Source organism: Rhopalosiphum maidis, chromosome 3, assembly GCF_003676215.2.
Source record: "Rhopalosiphum maidis isolate BTI-1 chromosome 3, ASM367621v3, whole genome shotgun sequence".
Classification (NCBI taxonomy): domain Eukaryota; kingdom Metazoa; phylum Arthropoda; class Insecta; order Hemiptera; family Aphididae; genus Rhopalosiphum; species Rhopalosiphum maidis.
In genome coordinates this window covers 11,811,928-11,836,494 of record NC_040879.1, presented here as the reverse complement: position 1 = coordinate 11,836,494, position 24,567 = coordinate 11,811,928, and the positions used below count along the sequence as shown (strand labels likewise).

At 29.0% G+C, this 24,567-nt stretch overlaps 1 protein-coding gene across 1 annotated transcript in view; it reads right to left on the bottom strand.

The window, feature by feature from the left end:
* Nucleotides 1-13,082: 13,082 nt before the first annotated feature.
* The window catches only part of LOC113559923 (inositol 1,4,5-trisphosphate receptor), a 30,170-nt gene continuing 18,685 nt past the window's right edge, over nt 13,083-24,567 (bottom strand). Inside the window, 24 exon segments of the mRNA XM_026965705.1 lie at nt 13,083-13,614; nt 13,773-13,943; nt 14,022-14,182; nt 14,363-14,528; nt 15,428-15,666; nt 15,922-16,105; nt 16,253-16,417; nt 16,565-16,935; nt 17,120-17,293; nt 17,360-17,552; nt 17,708-17,947; nt 18,135-18,461; nt 18,606-18,833; nt 18,946-19,125; nt 19,493-19,752; nt 20,010-20,174; nt 20,324-21,070; nt 21,278-21,638; nt 22,759-22,870; nt 22,982-23,205; nt 23,309-23,508; nt 23,646-23,778; nt 23,861-24,316; nt 24,409-24,544. Of these exon segments, the coding sequence (XP_026821506.1) occupies nt 13,489-13,614; nt 13,773-13,943; nt 14,022-14,182; nt 14,363-14,528; nt 15,428-15,666; nt 15,922-16,105; nt 16,253-16,417; nt 16,565-16,935; nt 17,120-17,293; nt 17,360-17,552; nt 17,708-17,947; nt 18,135-18,461; nt 18,606-18,833; nt 18,946-19,125; nt 19,493-19,752; nt 20,010-20,174; nt 20,324-21,070; nt 21,278-21,638; nt 22,759-22,870; nt 22,982-23,205; nt 23,309-23,508; nt 23,646-23,778; nt 23,861-24,316; nt 24,409-24,544 (5,719 nt within the window). The 3' untranslated portion in view covers nt 13,083-13,488.

Sequence of the window (24,567 nt, the reverse complement as noted above, 5' to 3'; positions counted from 1 at the left end):
GTTATAGCTGGTATATATAATAGATTTTATCGAGAAAAAAATTGTGTAACTGATTTTGGAAATATAATATATATATATATATATATAGATGACAACAACTACCACGGCACAAAATTTGAAAGAAAATAGATTTTTTTTCACCGTGCAAATCAAACGAGAAGAAAATAATCTGTATATCATTACAATTATTACGCGTTATTGAAATTTAATTTTTTTGTTTTCGAAACGAATTGACCGAGATTACATCATCGATGATCACGAAATAGAAATGGTAACGACGAAACGATTTGCGTTTGCTGAATAAATAATATGGTACCTTACGATAAATAAATAATTTTTTTTTTACCGTTTATATATAGTCTCATTGTACACGTTGGTATTTGTATTGTTAATTAATTCTGTTTATTTTTTTATCATTCCGAGATTGGAGCCGGCGTAAATAAAAATAATATATTCAGTATTCACCAATACGCCCTATAGTAAAAAAATGTTTGTTCAATTGAAAATTCAAAGAACCTATACTTAAGAAACACATTTTCATGCGTGACCAGTGTAAAATCTTTTACTACATATTATAGTATATATAGCTGTTATTATACTGTTTAAATGTTTGTAAATGTATAATATATTCGTAATCAAAAACAGATTACCCACTTAACTCTCTCGTCTCTATAGTCTCTAAGTATTGAATATTTAAATAAACCAATTTACCATAATATAATATTATGTATAATGTATATTATTAAATGTTTATGTGTTTAAATAAGTCCAAATTTAAACATTAAGTAAAACCTATATAACATTAAATCAACAAATTTCCCATAAAGTTTCTATAATTCTATCAATAGGTTTTTTTTACAACAATTTATATCGTTTTATGTAGTTTTGTCACTTTCATGATACATTACTTATATAATCGGTATAATATATTTTATGGGATTTATAATGTAGACGTAGATCCCATAATTTACTGTACATATTATAATACATTAATACAACGAATGGAACATTTCTAATTTTTATTTTGAAACAGAAATAATTTAAAATGGTATTAGTCGCTTCGTGATTATTGCAACCACAGAAATATAAACTATTATCATTTATCGATTTTATTGATTCGTAAATGTCGGTATACATATTATAATCTATAGATAGACTACCTATATCATACCTAACGGTGAAAAGTTGAACGCACGTTGTTAATGCGTCAATACCTATAATATATAGTACTGAATAATAATATATCGATATGTAATACTATACCTATACTTTGCAATATCAACAGTTATCAATATGGTAACCGCAAAAAAACAAAATACAAAAATAATTTTAGATTATACCATTCTTTTGATATATTTAAATCTAAATATCATCACTAATTTAAATATTAATTTCTTGCATTGGCAATTAAATGATTAACCGAAATGATAAAAAAGTAACTATGTATCAAATATCTATATTATATTAACTTTTCCTCAAACCTATTCAAAAGCAGAGAATTCCGCTTTCTAGTGTCTGGTAACACCTCATCACCTAAAATATTAATACTACTCCTTCATCAACATATTATAAAAAAAAAAAAAAAATGTTTTTTTCTAGATGATTTCAAATCTATCATCAACTCACTTCTAACACTTAACCTCTGTCATTTCAAATCACTCATTTTTTCATATCCTTTTTCACTCGACATTTTATTGTGGTATACAAACAGTGTACTTATCTGATGACTAATCGTATGCAAATTAACTTTAAAATACAAAAATTAAAGTATAATATGTATAAACATAGCTTTTCTTTTTAATTAATATTAATATGTATTATCATTATGTATAGCCGTATAGGTAAAATATTTGTATACGTGTTTCGTAAATAATTTCTCTGTACTCATCATTTATCTCCGCATGCTTTGTAAAATGTTAAGTAATTACATGTACTTTTATTAAATTTATATACACTTATATTATAATATATTTCCAAGAGTTAACTTCAATTTTACAAAAATATTAAGTCTGTGCTCAGTGCATAGTAAAAAAATGTTACTATATCGGCAGTCGGCACCAGTGTACGACAGTTTCTAGTTGTTATATGTTTTTTTTTTAAAGCTGGTTTCACTCTAATCTCTAGACAATTTGTTCACGCGCGAATGCGATATTTTATAACCACCGCAAATAAACACCTTTTTTCACGCCATAGCTAAAAAAACTATTACGGGGATTCGATACAGTCTATGTTTTCTACTAAAATATACTAATTTTATGCCAATTATCTTAGTCTTGTCGACTATCCTACTTAACGGATAACATTTTTGAAACCATATTTGTATAGCTCACGAAGTCAACTTGAAAATTAGTTTTAAATATTTTTTAATTGAAATCCTAAAAGATTCAAAATTAATTTTTTAAATTTTGATGAGTAAAAATTTAAAAACATTAATAATATTGAAATTAAAATATTAAGGGTTATAATATGGCTTTTATTAAAAAGGTTAAACATTAGGAAATTTCTAATCTCGTTATCGCGGCCCAGTATCTATACTATCTATGTGTTATCCGTATATGATTTTTAGTGTGATGAGCAGGGTGTAATGCTGGTATAGTGACGAATGAACGCTTTATATTTTTAATTTTTAATTTAATTACTATTATTATGTGCAAAATGTATATTTTCAAGTTTTCAATTACAGTAAAATAAAATTACATTTTCTCAAAGTGTGCCTGACAATCTATTACGATCTATTTAGATCGTAGAAAGATATGTCTCAAATTTATCTGCAAAATCTAAATTTCTTAGAAATTGAACATCGTAAGCAAATTTTAATTTTGTCAAAACTTTAGGTCTTTTAACGTTAAAACAAAAAATTACAATTTTAGCGAAGTCCGCTTCTAACAAATATGTATGAAAGTCGTTTGTAAGTAAATTGTATGATGAATTCAAGTATGATTTATTTTTAATTAGCAAACGATAGATATTTTTGAAAAAAAAAAAATAATAAAAACAATATTTGCGTGTATGTAGCGGGTGGTATGGCATTTTATTGACATTATATGTGTGCACGAGATATTGTTCTATAGTTATTTTACACGGAGTCAAACATTCACACAGACTAATGATCACTATTCACTAATTGAAACACACATATTTACACCATCCACTTGGACACACTTAGAAAATTTCCTATAATGAACTCTTTAGAAACCAAAATTGAAAAAATAAAATATAATTAAATTATCTAGGCATAGTTAAATACATGCATAGCTCACGCTAAGAAATTATTTAAACCTAAAATTATACTAAGGTTAGTGTTATTTTACTATAGCAAATTAAAATATGAAATTTCAAAATGTTAAAATAAATATTCGAAATCAAAATTATCTATAGCTGAAATATTTGTATAAATAATATATATATTTTACCAATTCATATTACTTATGTAAAATATTGTACTACTTGAGAGAGTAAACAGAGATTTTTAATCTATGGAAGATATATGATATATAGGTACGTTATTATTACGGAGACTAAAATGTGCATTGATTGATGTCACTAATAATACAAAATTAATTTAAGTTATAATATAACATTCCAAAATGTACCATTGCCACTTTCCATATTGTTCAGAAAACACGATTTTCTATAGTGAACTGTTATTAAATAGTAGAAAAAAATTAAAATGTATTGATAATTCAGAAAAATATACTTAATATATTTTCAATGCCAAAATGTTTTTAAATATATTATTTTTCTATTTAAATTGATAATTTAAATTGTTGATTGTGCCATGTAGTGTGTATCTACTATTTCCAACCAATAATAAAATAATAATAAGCCAAATTTTTCAAAAATGTACAGATATTGAATATTATATATAAAATAAAATCTTATAGTCAAAATAAAGTTGTATTGTATCAGTAATAAATGTAGTTTGTCTTCTATAACATAAACCAATATGAAATATATAATACAGATTTATATTTATTAAATGTGATAATAATACTTATAATAAAATAAACATTTTTTTTTTTTACAATTTCATAAGTTATTATTATTTTTTGCCTCATTATTAATAGTAAAATTATAATAATTACTAAAATATTATAAAAAATAAAGTAGTTTAACAAGTAGATATTACTTAATAATTATAGTAATAGGTACCTATTTAAAATCTGATTAATGTATTTCTACAAAATAAAATCAATAACACCAAACTATATTCAACAAAACATAATGGAAAAAAAATGTAGCCTCATTAATAATAATAAAGTAATATTATTAAAATTTTAAAAATCATAATAAAAAGAACTTAAAAAGATATAGATTATAACTTATATCTGTTTAAAACATCGGTTAATAAATTGAAAAATCAGTCTTGATCTTTATTATATTCATTAACTTGACCTTCAATATTTGATTCAGTACTTTCTTGAAATACCTGTACCTATTAGAGTAAAATATTTTAGCATATCGGGCATTGTAAATTTTTTAAAAGATTTCTTATACCTACATTTTTTTTGTTTTAATTTTTATTTTATAAGAAATACCTAACTAGATAATACATTTTATATATGTTCTTAATGATTTTTGACTACTAAAAAGTATCAACACTAAAAATGTTGATTATTTGAACTTGTATCACGGACAATAAGCAAGTTTTGGAGAGAATTTGATGATATTGTATTGAAGTTGGATACGTTTTATTTATTTTTTTATAATCACTTTAAATGAATATAAATCCGCATAGCTACAGTTATAACATGAATTCAGAATAAATATAAACCTAAAATTAACAATATATTCAATTTGTACTTTTATAACATAAATGGATATTGTGCGTTTTGAATATAACTAATGTACTAAATTTTCATTTTAACATGAGCAATAACTACGTAATGACGAACTTTGGAAATAGCGCATTTTGAGATACTTCTATAACCTGATTTTTATAATACCGCAGGCAATAGTAGGCAAGGCTGGACAAGTTAATAATTTTTTTTAACCCAGTTAAGTTAAGTTAATATGCATCAATAAGAAAAAGTTATAAGTTAAAAATTAATAAAATGTTTGGTTAACTCAGTTAAGTTAAAAGTTAATCCACATTTTTTTTAAACTTTTTATAAAGTTAAAAAAAAGTTTTTTTTATTTTTTAGCGTAGGTACTTTATTTCTTATCAACACACAACTAAATTATAGACTATAATGCTTATACTTCATAAAACATACAGTATTTCTATATTTTCATATTTTCTAATATATACAGGGTGTTCCTTTAGAGTACAAAGTGATTGGAAAAATGACATATTTTTAACTAATAAATTCACAATAAAAATATTTGTTGACATGAAAACGACTGAAATAGTGAATGTAAAAAAAAAATTAACTTAACTTATTTTTTAAAATGAAAAATAAATTCGTTAATTTCACGTTAATTAAAAAATAAATTTAATAAGTTAATGAAAATCCAAACGTAACTAGTTAAGTTAACTAAATTTACAATTAATTAAACCAAATACGGCAATAATAATTGTTTATGGCATAATTCAAGTATTCAACAATAGTTATAATATCGTAGCTACTAAGCTTATATAGGTAAATAATCGAATTCGTCAAGCTAAATAAATGTAGACTATACAGTCTAATATTTCAGTATAATTTAATTAAATAATTTGCTTATTCACTGTATTTACCATCCATTCCGCCTTCGCGTAAGCTAGATGGGTATGAATTTTAATCAAAAATAGATAAGTACCTACCTATATAATTATATAAAATATTAAAACATTATAATATTAAATATTTTATATTATTTTGTAAATAGGTAACAATTAAATTGTTATATAAAATAAAAATAAATAATACAGTAAAAATATAACATAAAAATAATATAACGAAAAACATGGATGTAGCATTCTACATAGAAATCAGCGAGCCAACAACTAATATAATATAACATCATTATACATATTTTTTCTGTCTTGCTTAAATAACGTTTGTTTTCTTATCGCCCAAGAGCTTCTATTGGAGTGAGAACAATAGTTGCTCTCTCTATTATGTTAGATAGTTTAAAAGTGTGTGTTTAGTGATTATGTGAATGACGCATTCATATGTTCTGTATCGATGAGAATTCGTGTCTTCTTAGTTATATTTATACTTATATAACTTATAATTTATTTTTATTATTTGACTCACAGAAGTCAGTACTTATAACCCACGCAGAAAAAAAAACTAGAAACTATATATCATGTTAAGAACCATTAAATATTATTAATATTTTCATATTTTTTCTGATTTTAATTGGGAAATATACGACTATACGAGTAATGTTTAACGTCCTGTCGGCTGTCATCGTATAGCCACGAACCGTCAATGACTTAATTGCATTTATTGTTCAGCCGGAAATATCAGTTTGAGTGATATCATTTCTCAGATTGTTTTTACTCTCATTACTTACATAATATGTTATGAATAATATTATTAGTTTCTGATATACTTATGCATTGTATATAGTTATATAAATTATGATAATGGTGTAAACAATTTTTTGTTTAAAGAAAATTTAGTCATAAATAAAACATACATTTTATCCTATTGTTAAAATTGAATTTAATAAAAATATTCTATGATAAGTTTTCCAATTACTGCGACATTAGCTTAAAGCTATTTTATATTTTTATTAATTGTGTTAGTAGTATTAATTTGTGCTTTAACGGTATATAATTATAAAATCTTAATGGTTTATCAAAATTATTAAAGTAAAGAGATACGCAAACTATTTCCTATGTCTGAAAATTATATAAAACACGCATACTTACAATTAATATATAAATTGCACATTTTGTTTTGTAAAAGTTACCTATATTTAAATAGCTATAATATTAAGACCAACATTTTATTTGATTAGGATATTTCATAAATCTATAAATAATATTATTATATTATTAAAATATATTTATTATATACATATAGTCAACCAAAGCATTAAAAATTATCTTTATGATTGTTTAAATATTATTTTCATGTGTATAAGTATATACTTAAACTCATATTATATTATGTTGTTTACAAGGTGTTTCTATGCAAAACGTGTTATTTCCAAAAACTGCTTTATGAATAATGATTTTCTATTGCAAACGAACCGGACAAGTTATTAGGACTTATGGGTAAATTTTAAAAATTAATTATTTATTATTAAAAAAGGAAACTGTTTGAGAAATAAAAAATATTAAATTATTTTTGATCATTTTTTTTTAAAGTTTTTTGTTTTGATTTTCTGCAAAACGTGTCATTCCCGGAAATGATACGTTTTAAAAAATATGGTTATAGTTCGTTTTGTAAGTTTTTTTTTCAAAACGTATTATTTCCATTATTTTAATTTCATTTAGATTTTAGAAAAATATTACAATATTTTTTTCTATACTTGACATCAAGTAACAGAATAACATTTTGAATATGTTTGAAATATACAATAAGCACAAGAAAAATATTTATTTTACTCGATAAAACAATAAAACAGCATTATTAAATTTAAAATATGGTATTATGAATATTAATAATCGTGTTATTATAATTATTATAAACACGATAACACAGTTTTCAGTACTATCACAAAGAAGCCAAAAACAGCTATTATGAACTTTGGCGGGAAATTACAATCATGTATACATGCATGGATGGGCTTATCATATATTTTTTTTTAAATTTTATTTTCATATAATATTTCTATTCATAATTGTCGATTTTGTACTAAACTAAATCATATTTTAATACGAATTTATGAAATAATTTTAATTTTAAAAAGGATTAAACCATTTTGGCATTAACACATTTTTAAATAAATGTAGTTTAACTGCTATATCAATAACATGGGTAATAATACGTTTTGATGTAAAATGAAAATAACACGTTATGAATTAAATTATGAATGTACTACGTCGTGGAAAAAAATGAGAAGTATGACTTATGATTTAGTACAGGAAATAGCACGTTTGAAGAAAAGTGGTTATAGAACGTTTTGGAAAAAAAGTAAAAGTTTAAGCTTGATTTCAGTTGGGAAATAGTCATTTTGACAAAAAATAACAGTTTCAATCGATTTCTCGCCATTTTTTCTACAAGAATCGATGCATAACTCGATTTTATTGAAAATGGAGATAACAAGTTTTGCATAGAAACACCTCATATAAATATTAAATATAGATATCGTTTTTAGAAGAATTTTATTTAATGTTTTTCGTAACTAAAATATTTTAACATTTAAAATTCAAACAATAACATCTAATTTGACAATGCACCAATATATCTATTATAATTATAATACATAATATTACAATGATTGATGATTTTGAATATAGATAATTGATATTTTGATAATGTTATACCAATAAACTAAACGTCCAAACAATTGTTATAGATCATAATGACCTTACAATAAAATGTCCAGGGAAGTCTTAAGAAAAATAGTTCATACAAAAAGTTAAAAAATTTGAAAAATAATATGTTTAAAAAAATTGATTGTTTATCAAGTTTCATAAATAAAAAGAAATATATTAAAAACAATATTATATTAGTATTGACTATAAAGTAAACACTACTGATTTCTTCTCCTAATGTTGCAATAGTCCAATAGTATAACAGTTAGAAAAGTATTTTTTCTATTATAAAATATACATAGGATTGTATCCTTTACCTCCCAGTTTTTATAATATTACAATTTTTTATGCGAATAATGAGTATACAATTAGTTTAAATTTGCATAACTATTTTCGCAATTTACACGTTTTTTTTGATTTTGCACAAAAACTAAAAATGACAGTGTGGAGCTATGAAAACTTTTGTTCAGACCTATCAGAATATTCAGAATTTATTTCTGTACCAATACTTGGCATGAGCGTATTTCAGGTTTGGTCATTCAAATTACTAATTAGTGTTAATTACAATATGTAGAACAGAAAAAAGTTTATTTGGTTACTCGTTATGATTTCATTATACTGTATGACTTATGTAATAAGTAAATAGGTATAAATAAGGTGGGGATTGGGGGGCTTAGTACCCTAGAACTTCAATAGCCCCCTCCCCAAAAAAATCTAATGATTTAACTACATAATACATTGGAAATTCAGTATAGAACTAAAATACAGCCCCCCTCCAAACTCCTCCAAATTACAAACACAGTTTATTAACAAAAAATAAAATTCAGTTTGAGATCAAAGCATTTTTTCATCTAAATTATGTAATTAGTAATTAGTATAAATATACAAAAAAAACATCGTTCCGCTCAAAATCTAAAATAGGAAAATCCAGTTTTTGACAAAATTTATAATTTTTCATTGTAATCAAAAAAAAAAAAACCCTTAGAAACGTTTACTAAATATTCATATAAACATGTACTGAATAGGTTATAATTTTCAAAATTTTGTGGCTCCTTTTATTCTATTAATAGATTTTTGAAAGTTTCTATTTTTAATTTTTTTCGACTTACGTAAGTACATTTGAGTTTAAATATAAAATATCTTGAACAGATTAATTTTAAAGTTAAAAAAAAACTTTGATTATTACCATTAAAAATTCAAATATTTACAAAATTACGAACATTTGCAAATCATTTTTTTAACCTAAAATTCACAAAAATGAGACCTTATCATTTAAATTTTAAAATTTAATACTTCATTTTTTATCAGTGTTTCTGGAACTAGGTGATAAGGTGTAAGTTAAATTTGTTGACACAATGATATCTGTGGGCTGCGATAAGCCAAATTTTATCGAAAAAATATAATTGTAAAAATGTTTCTAGTTTTGTTAGTCATATTATTATTATATTCCTATAAAGTTATTTGACGAGCAACGTCGTAATAATTATAATAAAGAATAAGTATGACTGATATAATTAATATAATGTATATAACATGCAATATGCTTCAATTTAAAGTTGATCATTTTTTTGATATATTAATTAATTAAATTTAAAGTCAGTACCTCATAAAATTAAAAACATATTAGTTCCGATGTATATAGTTATATTATAATATATATATATATACATCCGAACCGATGTCTATGCAGCAGTGAAGACATTCGCGATATGATAATCAACGTAAGATCAGATGCACGGCAGACCTATCCCATACAGCTCAATTAAACTCATTAACCTTAGTAATGATTCATTATTAGCAATGAGCTAACATTATTCCATTTAGACCCGGTGACATAGGTCTACTACAGGAGTCATGTCAATCGACTAACCGCACCCGCACCAGTCATCACTCATCAATAAAAGTTTTATTCATTTTATCATGGCATTACTTGTTCACCAACTAGCTGTTCCATGTCACCGTGGAAGTATTAAATTAAAATCGTGAAGTTATATTTCGTACCGTAACGATCGATATGCAATAACACGATTTTTTCATGTTTAAGTAAATTATCAGTGGGTCAGAAGCTTGTCGAGTACGGCGGGCATTTGTCACAAGTGACAAAATGTTGAAGCCGTTTTTAGGCGTCACCTGTGTAGGTACACCAACATTTATTGATTTTTTCGTCATAAAATAATTGTTTTATATTTTAAGAAAGGTGAGCAAGTAGGTATAGTTATCCGAAGTTTCTGGAGTGGGTTAATGTATGAGTATGACGTGTGTGATAAGCTTGAATTCGATAATAACATATCATTAAATAATATGATTATGTAAAGCAAGCGCTTAGCTAAGAATTTCAAAGGAGGGAGTGTTATTCAAAATTATGCACATAAAAACTTTATGTATACTTTATTGTACAAACGCATTACAAGTGAATAGATAATGGTTTATGAGAAAAGATTTAAATATTATTATTATTAATAATAATAAAAAAAATGTAAATCTATGAGTGTAGTATATCACGGCTGTGGGGGTAGGGGTGTACTACACCTGTAAAACTTCAACAAAATATAATAATAGATTTAAAATGTATATAAATATGTATTAGTTAAATCTTAAATTACAAACTTAAAAATTAAATTATACTAATTATTTAATTTAAGGGGCCTCGCAACTGCCGTAAATTTGAGCTCAAAAGACGTAAAGTTTTGACAAAATTAAAGTTAGTTTAAGGTGTCCGATTTTGATTTTGAAAAAAACTCGGCAGAAAATTGTCTATAGATCGTACGGAATACTTTGTAAAAATTAAATCTTATATTCTAATGAAGTGGTTATAAAAACTTTTTAATTAAAATTCAAAATTAAAATTAAAACCAGAATGTTTCGTACGATTTACAGATATTTTTCTGCTGAATTAAAATATTTTTTCAGAATTAAGATCAGACAACGTTAACTAACTTTAATTTAGTCAAATCACTAAGTAAGTTGCCGTAAAATTCGTACAGTGAATTTTTATTGTTATCGAGTTATTGACATGTGCATGCGCGTACTCCAGTCGGTACTCGCATCGCATTTCACTTACACTAATAACCATTTACAACTAAACATAGATCTCGGGCGGCTTAGACGAGATTATGAATTGCCTAAATGTTATTTCTTAAATAATAACCGTAGCGAGGCCCCTTAAATATAAATTATCAATACTTAAACCTATTAATAATTAGTAGGCATTAAAAATATAGATAAATTAACAATAATAATTAGGGCTCGGATTTTATAGCACTAAAAATAAATGAAATATGCAAAATTGAAAATTGTCATTACTGTTTAATTACTTTTAAATTTAAAATTACCTATTATATTTGATAATTATTAATATGTATACTTATACATAGGTTTATTATATATTATTATTAGTTTTTTATTTTGCATGTATTTCACAAATTAGTTGAATAATTATAAATATAATGAATATAGTAATACTACATAGTAATAGTACATTCCGAAATTATCTAAATAATTTTTTTTTTTAATGCATCCAACGATTTTTTGGCTTTTTTAAATTTAAGATCTTTTTTTTAAACTACCATAAAATGTATAAGAAATTGTTGACAGATAAACATTTATTTTTTTATTTTCATAACTGTTATTATTCTTGATTCTAGACTAAGATAAGCATTCAAGCTAAAATTGTACACCAAAATTAATCTCGTAGTGCCCTTTTTAGCAGGGTACACCTTGCCTCTTCCCTTTAAGTATTGTGGCGTTGATTATGTAGGTAGTAGCTATTACCATTGTACGATATTATTATATGTTTACAAAATTAAATTTTTATTAACTTTTACGTAAATGCCATCTTAATGTAAAACTATGTAAATAGCTATTAGCTTTATGATATAAATGACAACTAACTTAAAATTTAGAGGGTTCCAGTCGATTGTTTTCTAAGGAGTAGAAATTAGGCAATATATGACATGTACATCACACATTAATGTGTGTGCGATAATACGGGCAGCCGTTGTGAGGCTTCGACTGGTGCGATTTTAATTCTGTAAAACTCCTAACATTCACGAACACCTCCTCTAAAGAATGGCAGAGGAATATTTCAGAAAAACATATGATTGAAAAATATTGTAAAAAAATGGGATTTTATATAATATTATAACATTTTCAAAAATTCAAACTTTGAAAAAGTTCTCGAACGGGAGGCGATGTTAAGAAATATTTTCATTTTATATCATTAAAATCGAACTATCCAAAATCTCACAATCATGTCACTGCAGAGAGTCTAAAGACGATTTTTTTTTAACCGATTTGAACCACCTTAATGTCTTTAATAACCATATAAATTGTATAAATTGTGTATATTACCAGTATTCAAACATCGAATGTTAAAAAACTCATCTCTAATCGGCTATTTTTGTTGTCAAAAATAACAAGTACTGTCACAACTCACCAGTGTTTAAATAATTATATTGTTGTTAATTGGTGCCTTAGCTAATTAATAATTTGAATAATTCTTTAAGAAATCACTAAATTGTATCATGCATATGTATTACAAATTGTATAAAACTACTGGATAATAATAAGAAATTAGTGAAACAGTTCTCAATTCAAAGAATAATGAACAACACATTTTAAGATTGTTTATATAATTGTGGAATATATTTTTTTTATTGATGTATAACTCACATAACTCCACTTCGTATACAGTATATAAATATAAATAATATATGGTCACTGTTAACATAGATACTAAACTATATAAAATATTAATACAATATTTGTCTATAACAAAAATGTCAACAATAAAATTAAACTTTAAAATATTTAATGATTTTTTTTTTAGAAAATAAACTACCCTGTTCTACCTACAAAAATGTCAGACTTTAAAATGTTTCATTTTTATATTTTTTTATATTTTTTTTTTAAATAACAATTAAATTACCTACCATTAAAACAATAATATTATAAATAACTGAATTCTAAGTACCCCGTGGTTTAAGTATTTAGTATATTGCTAATCCCATTAGTAATGTTTTTTATTACAGACATTTCTGTGTGCGTATTGTATTGAATAATTAAAAGAAATTGCATGTATTAATTTTTCAAGAGAGAACGGAGAATATTATTATGTTGCATTTGGCTTCTCACAATATGCCCATTTGATTTTGCTGACGCAAAACATTAACTCCACTGCCTCCTCCTATGCCGTAATATGCACTGGTCGAATTTAACAGTCCAATTCGTTGTCGTTGTTTTCGTTGTTCTGTCATCTAAATTGTACATACAAAGATATAGAATAAATAAAAGATAAATATGCTTTTCTATATAATATATTCTTCTAAAATGTAGTGGATTTTAAACAATTAACAAATAGATAAATATTTATTGTTATAGTATTTTAATTGTAATAGAATAGGCAAAGACATACCTGTTCTTTGAGTTCAGAAAGCTGTTGTGATAATAATGCCACTAATGTCTGAGTAGTTTCCAATTGTGTTTGTAAACCTCTAAGCTCCACCTGCTCGCCTTCACTATCAACTTGGGCAGCCATTAGCAATGACATTGCTCTTAAACGTGGAAACCAGTCTAAATTACGGTCCTGTTAGGGTATTTAAACAAAACATCAGATGAGAAATGTGTATATGTTATAACTGAAAGTAAAATAAATTCAGCTTACCTTGACCATAGCGTACACATAACTCTCAGGACCCGTAAACTCAGTTGGGTCTTTTACTTTGACCAAAACGATAAAATACAAATAGTGCCACATGTTGTGTTCACATTTAATGTGCTCTTCAAAACTTACGGTTTTATTGTCAAATGCAGATCTATTGAGTCCTGAAACAAATTTAAAGGGCCATCATAGATGATATAATATTGTAAATTTATAAAAATCTATCATTATATATATAGTAGTTATATATGTCTCTATATAATAACGCACGCACGCATACACACACACATACAGTAAAACTTCTATTTAACAAATTTAAAAGTTAAAAAAATCACTATACATACCACAAACAAAACACGTGTTTTTCAGTATCAGTTCTTTTTGTTGCTTTTCACTACGGAGGTCAGCGAATGTATCGATGATGACACCAAAAATCAAGTTCAAAACGATAATGATGACAATGAAGAAGAATAGTAGATCATAAACAACCCGAGCCACAAAAAGAGGTTCCTGTTTATTATAAAACAATATTTTAATAATAGGTTAATAGGTTACGAGCAAAATTTAACAATTCAAATATAAGTTTAAAATGTTCATTTTGATTTTTTATTACAAAATAATTGTACTATTCTGTATAAAATATAAGTGTTTATTATCAAACCAGTTTATGACCCAATTCATAACATGTATTTACTACATAATAAGCAACTTATTTCACATAATAATAAAAATAATTGTTTTATATAAATATAAATATTGCCTTCAAAAGTACTTTTTTTTTTATACCAATTCCCCCTAAACTACCTAGAACAAAAAGTACCAGTTGCCCTCACATATTATTATATAGGTACATGATAATAATACCAATTCATAAAATAAGGGAGGTAAATATGTAAATAATAATAATCACATTTTTAATAAAAGGAATACAATAATTATAAACGACATACAATGTAATTTTTCAAAAAGGTAAAATAGTATAAAAAGATAAAAAAAAAAATTGATATTTGCAATTATATATACGAAGTTTATAGGTAGGTATTGTATTTTATTGTAACATAAAAAAATGCAAAAAAAAGAGTTCAAATTATGGTAGGTAAAATTTATAAAAATAATATAAATAAGTACAATAAAATAAATACAATAATTATAATTATTAGATGCGACGAAAATTACGCACTCGGGTAAATTATTCTCTTTGTACCAGGTGAGTTATTATTATTATTTTTATATAGGTACTATGATTATTATTTACATTTTTTATCTCCTCTATTGTATGGATTGATATTATAATCATGTATACCTATAAGTATATAATAATATGCGAGAGAAATTGGTTAACATCTATTAATATTGAAGTATTCAATACAAATCGATAAGATTAGATTACAATCAGTCATCCTATATACCTCACTACTGGGCGCTCGAAGTATGTCACCTATGCCACCGCCGTTCCTTAAACCCTGGTTTAATGTTGTTACTATGCACATGATCAACGAGTCACAAGCTCTTTCTTTTCGATCACCACCACCCATATCTACAGACAACGAAGATCTTGTTAAGCTGCTACCACCATCGTCGCAGTTAAGATTATCTGCCGTCGCTGCAGCTGCTGAACAGGCTTGCTGGTCGTCACCACCACTGGTGTCTAAAAAAGTAATCAAGACAAAATGTAAAATAGTAGTCAAAGTATAAATATATAATATAAAAAATATATTGCAATAAATATCGCAAGAAAGAACTATAAAATTTCTTCAAAATGATAATTTTAGTTTTAATAATAGTGTTAAGAGGAGTGAAAACTTCGCTATTTTTTATATTATTATACGATTTCACGATTATTGTCACCATTAAGAAGTTCAAAACAATTCAGTGTATAACAAGTAACAAATAGGATACTCACCAAATACGACATCGTCGTCAACTTGCACTAGAAAATCGTCTTTGAAGAACATGTAGCCGATTATAGAGAATAAGTAGACCAGTATGAGAGCTAAAACGGCGGTCAGTATTATAGATCGACCATTGCGCGTGACCGACCGTATGACATTCAATAACGTTTCTTCACGGTACACAACATCCAACAACTATAATGCATGATAAATATATTAACATATAATATTGTAATCAGTATTATAAATATATATGTGTACATATAAATTTATTAATAATAATTAATTATTAATTCGGATATCATATTGTTATCATAATAAATTAAAATGTTTAAAGCTTACCAATACGCTATAGAAAAACGGATGCATACACAGGCCAAGTATGCAAAACATGATATACATCAGATGGTAGAGAATTTCGGCTGAAGCCAATATCTGACCCAGACGCTTGGTAAAAGTACCCTGATTACCCATGATACTGATAATGTGCACGCTTTTCATTACAACCTGTAATTACAAAAAAATTTTGAAAGTTATACTTTTTACTTTATTGTTATGAAATGAGTGAGCACTACTGTGCACACTTTTCAAAAGAATGAAAAGAAAACTATATTATTTAAAAAGCAGGGGCGATGTGATGAGTATAAAACGTACCGTGATCGCACCCAATAGCCAAAGTGTCGGTTCCGGGCCCACAGACAATATTAACCGGAGGATAGCTGTAACGACCAGAGTGATGCGTACTGCAGCCGTCCACCTTCGTCGGCTTGTCCGGGTCGTCAGCAATGTACGCCTACGCCTACGCCTACGTTGCTGTCTACGGCGACGAGTCGTTTTTCGTTGTTGTTGTTGATCTCGATCACCACCCCCACCATCATCTTCGTTTTCGTCGTCGTCGTCGTCGTCTTCGACATCATCGACATCATCAGCATTATCATCGTCTCTAGCCCACACCAAAAATGCAGCTGCACAGATTGAAGCCAACAGTCCAAGCCATACAGCCGCAGAAACGTGGCCACCTAAAGCTGCAATAATACGATATAAAACGATTAAAGCTATATTATTATTTATTAAAAATAATTATTTTCGATATTGAATCACCTTAAAACGTGTACCTTCTGTCTTTGATATAATGCGAGAATAAATTTTAAATTATCTTTATTATTATTTACCATCATAGGTTGCTTATCTAATGAATGCTTAACTCACCAGATATCATACGACGGCGTTGCCCATCACCACCGTTGTTACTACTGCTACCGCTACCACCAATGTCAAATGGGTAGAAAAATGCTACAATAAGATTGATGATCACGGCGCAATTAAACAAAATGTTGCTCCATAATGACATGAAGCTGCTAACCCAAAATAACGACGGCCGAGCTATAACATAATGTCAATACGCATATTTAATATTAACTGTATTAATACATGTTTTTGAATAATTACCTCTCAGCTTTTTTTGCCACATCATTTCATTAAACATGTCATCAGTTTTTTCGAAAAAGTCAGAAACTTTGGATCCTTGATCATCGCGTTCAGCTGTATTGTAGATCTTGATTTTAGTGTCACGGGTCAAGTATTCACAAATCTCGGGTATGGGAAACACTATTTGTTCTAGGGTTCTATCATGCCGGACAATCTGCAAAAAAAATATAATTATAGTTACACAATATTAGTCACCACAATATATCTAATTACTATGGATGATGAAAAAATCCAAAATAATTTAATTTTATAAATCTAGTCCACACTACACTACATACTTATATAATATGACTCAATCTTTTAATATACCTCTATTTGAGCCGTATGCGATGCATAATATACTAAAGCTCGGTTGACTCGGGGGTCGACTTGATTTTGTTGTTGTAGTAGCTGTTGCTGTTGCTGCTGCTGCTGCTGTTGGTTTTGTCCACCTGTTGCCTGAACACCTTCGACTTCGCTACAGTACAAGCTATTAGGTTTTAGTAAACCAGCCAACTCTTTATTATGCTGCGCTAGCTGGTGGCACAATATATAAATGTTGTGGCCTACCTAAACATGTACAAGACGGCATAAATATTGTAAGTTTAAAATGTTACTCTAAAATATTACACATACAACATACATAATACACGTTTAGTATAAAAACTGTTTGATACATGATATATTTAAATTTAAGTACAATAAGGATTTTTGTAAAACTTTTTATGCTGTTCGTAAACTCGTATTTATTTCGTACTTCTTTTGGCGAAACACCGCTATCGTCGTCGTCATCGTCATCACAGTCACCGTCTATAGCACCTGCACCACCGGTACCACGACTGCGGCCACTGCTAATTGACGCTCCTCTGCCCAGTCGTATATCTTCGATATGGCAGTCATCTTCATCACAATCTTCTTGATCGTCGTCGTCTTCTTCATCTTCATCATCCTCATCATCGTCGTCACAGTAATCATCGTCAATGCCATATGCCACGGTCAGTTTACCACCACGACGTTGTCGTCGCGCAGACAATGACGTCACATTGTATTGCTGCTGATAGTACGCCCGACATGCCACATCAACCTATATGGAAAAACGTAATACATCGAAGAAATGAAAGGATAATAAAACCAGAGACGATGCAACGGTGCTGTAAGTATACATCTGTTGCTTGCCGTGTAACTAATATAAATGACATATAATTTATTATTGTAAAATTATATTTACCAACTGCTTAGGGTTCATATTGTAAAGAATACGCTCAGCATTTTCACCATCCCCTCGACTCTCCATGATGGCCAGCAACAATTTAGATGCATTGTTTTTCAGCTCCAGTACTAGATCCATGCGCGTTTTTCCCAATGGATTTATATCATTAAGTATAAGTGCTGTAATTATATCCAAACCGTTGGATTCATGCGTAGCAATACAATTCTGATTGTCATGACAGGGTCCCTAAGTAAATGTCGTTGATTATATAACTTGTATTAAAAGATAAATACACGGGCCACCATTATTAATCGAGCCATGTGTTGATTATATAGCACACGAAATTGAAAAAACAAACCTGACAGTATTCTGTTAGCGTTTCTAGTGTTTGATTGATAAGTGATACATTGTTTTCGTTGATATATAGACCCAATAATCCTAAGCCACCTGTTGTCGAACCACATATACAGTCCAAAAACATCAACGTTTCAGATACTAGGTTATAATTGACTTTGTTATTTTGATTTCGAAGCAAGTTCTGCAAAATATAAGAATAGGTATAAAGCACAGTTAAGACATTATTTTTGATTACATTTGTATTTGCACGAGTGTTAAGAGATAGGCAAATTAGGTACAAGAGATGTTAAATAATTAATAAAAATATTATAATTATTATTTTTTTTATAAAAGTGGTTATGAAATATCATTATATATCAACAATTTGTTTGTTACCAATAAAACCTTATAGTCTTATAACCTTATTAGAACTAATATGGTTTCTCATGTTGTTAATACCAGATAAATAAAATATTGAATAACGAAGAGAATCTTTTGAAGAGTTAAGGTCGAAATTATAGTGTGAAAATGTAAGAACATAAATTAGCAAAATCGTAATGTCATAGTACCTGTAGATCACGATTGTGGTTTTCACACAGAAGTTGCAAGAAGCGCAATATAGGTTGCATGATCAGAATTTTAGGCGAAAGCAGCTGTTGCTGTTGTTGTTGTTGTTGCTGCAGATACTGTTGCTGCTGTTCTTGTTGCCTGTGGTAATAGTAGTAATATGAATCATCAGCCCGTTGAAGTCTATCAGCTGCAGTGCTGTTAACATCATCAGCTATCGATGATAAGTGTCCTTCATCATTGTCCTCATTTTCTTGTTCACCTGCAATAATGAGTTAGGTAGTTGAGAGTTATTTTTCGTGTTTATGTAGTTTGTATAGATATAGTTATAAGTTTATAACAATTGTCAGTTTTAATGTGAAACCTTCATGATAAATTAATTGTATAGTACACTATGCTTCATAAAAAATTATAGATATTAAGAACTATTTAAGATAAAAGTCTTTACAACACGTTCTATAGAACTGAGAAAAGAGATACATTTCTTTTTAATGAAAATAAATAGCGTTTTTTAAATACCAGTCGTAGAATTTGTTGAAGACGTAACTGACAAATTTCGAGCACCAACTGCATACGCATGGCTAGTAGCTGCTGCAGCTTGCGCTAGTTCTTCACGTAGTTCGTCAGTCATTAATATTTGACGCGTTTTGCCAAAACCTCTGGATCTTGAAGTAGTTTTACCACCTGAATGTATCCAAGTATAAAAAAAACGAATATTTTTAAATTTTACGTTATTATAGTAAATGATAAATTAAAGATGGCTATATTATATTATAATCATTAAATATTGTATGAGTTTTGTAGAATTGTAGGTAAAATAACTGCATGCGTACCTTTTTTACCGAGATTTCGATCAAAGCGGTTGTTTTGTCGTCGCTGACCACCACGGTTTTGTTGACCATTAACAGTGCGTCGTCCATTTGCAGCCATTTCAGCTTCTTGTTGTTGCTGTTGCGCGGCCTGAGCTGCGGCTGTCGTGGCAGCTGTATTTACTGATACTATAACCGTTGACTTTATTTCGTTTTGAGCGTCACGCATTTTATCATAAAAAACTCGGAAAAATAGTTGACAGCAGTTCACTGATGGGTCAGTTGGACTAGCACCACCACTTCGTCCACCACCAGCACCACCGCCAGCTGAAGCTGCAGCTGCTGCAGCAGCTGCTGTACCTGGCGGCAATGGTGACAATAGTTTGTTGTAAACGCTACGCTGAACAACGGGGTTGCCACCTTCCAACAGGGCGACGCCCAGTTGCACAGCTTCGACAAATATTGAGTAAGATGGAGATGCGGAGAGGGCTGCAGCTGCGGCTGAAGCCGATGGCCCAAAACCATTTGCTCCTACACCACTACCGAAGTAGTAATTGCTGCCAAAAAAATTACCACCAACGCCACCAATTGAACCAAAGAATCCACCAACAGAACCACCACCACTACCATTGCCACCAGACATTGATGCCGCGGCTGCTGACGCTGCAGCTGACTTTATGATGAGTTCAACAACTAAATCGGATGCTCCTTCTCTATCCAGGTGGGTCTGTACCTCGTGTAAAGTAAGTCCAGCTCGTTGCAAGAATTTCGCTGCAAATAGATGTCAAGATTATTATAATGAGGTTGCCGATATAATTAATATATAAAACATAATATTTAGGAATAGGTTCAACACTCTGAAGCACTAGTAGGCAAATTATATTATAATTCGTTGTATTGTCTTATGGACAATCAACATTTTTTTTTGCATCAGTGTGTGAAGATCTCATATTTAGTTTAAGGATAATAATTATTCACCACCAGGTCCATGAGTGACTCTGTGTTGTTGTTGCTGTTCAGATCTAAATGATATTGGGGGCGGAGGTGACCATGAAGTTGTTGACGGAGGTGGAGGTAAATGTTGCTGATGATTGATAGTCACTGTTTTTGTCAAAGAATCTCCAGTAGCAGAGGAGCCCATGAGTTGGCTACCAGAAGTCGTAGAAACGTCATCATTGTTACCTTCATCATCATCCGTAGTGTTGGCATTGCCATCATTGCCATCTTGATCAGATGTGTCAATTCCACTATCACTTGAATTATACATACCCATTACGCCGGTACCAATCGCGCCTCCATTGAAGTACCTCACTAGCAAGCTTTGCCTCAGTGCATCACCCTGTAATAAATAATAAAGCTATATACAGTAAAACCTCGATAAGACGGAATCGCTTGGGACCATGCAATTTTTCCGTGTTAACAGGGTTTTTGTTTTGACGGGGTTCAAAAAAATGAAATTTGAAAAAAAGCACTAAAGAAATTTTCCGTATTACCAGGATTTCCGTTTTACCCAAGTTTCGTCTTATCGAGGTTTTACTATATTTCATACTAAACAAACTTTTTATTTCGAACAATTCAGAAAAAATAGGAAAATTATTTATTATTATTAAAGCATAGCTTTTATCACAGGCCTGGCGTGGTGACTGAAAAATAATTTTTCGTAACGAAAAAGTGTGACTGTAAGCGTAAGCGCAAGCGCTAAGATCTCTCTCACAGTCAACTGCACGGCAAATCGAACCAGTGTAGCCAGATGGTACGATATTGGTGAAGAAATACGATAATATTCTTCCCAGTGTGTTTCACTGCCAATGTAAAGGATGTTCTAAATTTAAAAATATAAAAACACGTCGCGTCGCTATCTACTTGATTTTTGGAAATATTAGATGAGAATTAAAATTAATTGAGAATTCCTGAAACAGTATACTATTTAGTATCATAGATTAAATATACTAGTATATTTAATCTATGGTTTTACCTATTTTATTTTGTGATAAGATTGTTATTTTTATTAATTTTTATTTTTATTGCGGGCCTGGCGTGGTGAAGGAAGATTTTCGATCGCTGCGCTCAAAAATAGTTATAATTACATGATACATAGTTATACACTTTATATGTAATAGCTTTACCGCGACAGCCCCCGAGTGCCACTCCGTTTTATTTTTAGATTGGTATTTAAATTAATAATATGTTAGTATATACAATACTTAAACGTCACAATTACTATTCAGTAATATAAATTTATAATATAAAATTATATATATATATTACATCAGCCATAAATTATAGTGAAAGCATCACATTTTTAAATTAAATTAATTATTACATTTGAATAATGTAGAACTGTATTATTTATATTACACAACAATGTATGAGAAAAAAAGCTCTTCACGTAATATATACACCATACAGTAATGGAATAATTAGGTCATAATGATAAATACTATACTTAGACGCGTTACCTTGTCACCGTAATCCAAATCCATAGCCATCATTTCTTGCAAAGTTTTTAAAACTTTAACACATAATTTGTCTTCTTTTTCTTCTAACAATTGTTCTGTATGTTTAATGAGCCTAGGAAAAAAATAGTTATTACAGAAATAAGATAAATTTAAAACAAAAGGAATCGTTGAATACAAAAGAAAAAAAATGGTAAAAACAAATAGGAAATGTAATTTGTAATACCTGTTGATAAAACCAGTAACACCACACGCTGCAGCAGCTACTGCAACAGAAGCAGTGTCACCAACTGCAGCAGCTGCAGCAACGGTAGGAAATAAAAGTTCCGGGCGATAGAGTATATCCACAAGTAGTGATAGCTCAGCTAGGACCAATGGCCTGAGCTGGTCTTCTAATACTAGAACTATGTCTTGCAGCCCTTCAACAATGCTCTTATCTAATCGTATCAACTAAAAAACAAATAGGTTTATATGATATCAGACGATGACAGGTAGCCAATATGAAGTTATCATCTTAGTAGTACATATAAATAATTATTTATAAATATGATACCTGCGATTGTGATCTTTCAATCATTTTTTTGGGCGTTAACTTTGCCGCTTGCAACCATTTAGTTGTTTGTCTTCGAAGCAATAGCGCTGATGGTGATGAATTTCCACCAGATATTCCTCCACTGGTTTGTGATTGTCTGTTGAATATGCTATTTATGTGAATTTGTAATTGTGAAGGAAGATCGATTGACATATTTTTAGCTGTTTAAATAAAAACCAAAGTTTTAAAATATTTCTGTATTATTTCCAGTTTAAAATATAGCAATTAAATGTAATAAAGTAATTTAGAAAAATTAGACGAATAGTTTACAATGGATTGAATTTCATATGAAACTTACCGTAATCCGAAAGTGTGCGTATTGTGTTTTCCACATTGAATCGTTGTTGGATGGTCAAATGACCAGCAGCAGTCAATTGTTGATGTACCCGAACTGCAGCTTGTAAGAGCTGAACGAATATAGGTTGTCTAGCCTGTAAAAAAAATTGGACGAATACTAATATAATATTTGAATATTAAAATTTCTATACCAAAATATAAATGAGTTATTATTACCTGTACAACAGCGGCAGCATTAGTATTACCAGCCAATGTAGTAGATGCTGTTATAGTCGAAGATGAACCATTGCCACTTTCGTCAGCACCAGTTTGCAGTCGGTGGTGATGATGTTGATGGTCTGACGATGATGCAGTTGATACAGCTGCCGCTGCAGCGGCTGCTGCGGCTGTCGTTGAAAATGGACTTCCAAAAAATGAACCAATAACGGTGATCAAAGAGTCGCATACGTATTTTACTAGTTTGCAATGCGATTTGGTGAGGGTAACACTAGTAATAGTCGGTGGCGAAGTAGTCATAGCCGCAGCTGCCACTTGGTCTGCTACACGGTTCATGTCAGGTAAGAAACTCTTTTCAAATACTGTCCACATGTGGTTTGACGCATATATTTCTTTCATCTCAACCTCAGTGTCAACATAACAATGGTTTAAAAAGTTGACATATGCCTCTTTTACCTGATTCACAACAATTTATGGATATAAATAATGAGCTAGATGTCTCGTATGTCGGATTCATAGTTAAACTATGATTGAAAGTTTTTATTTACCTCTGGTATGCAGTCTGGATGTGACACCATAGCGACAATATCATCCAATGGCAATAGGCTGTGACATTTGATTTCCGTGTACACATTCTTACCCATAGTACAATAGGCCAACAGTTTAACCAACTCAATGTGGTATCTGTAAAAGTACCATTTGAATTG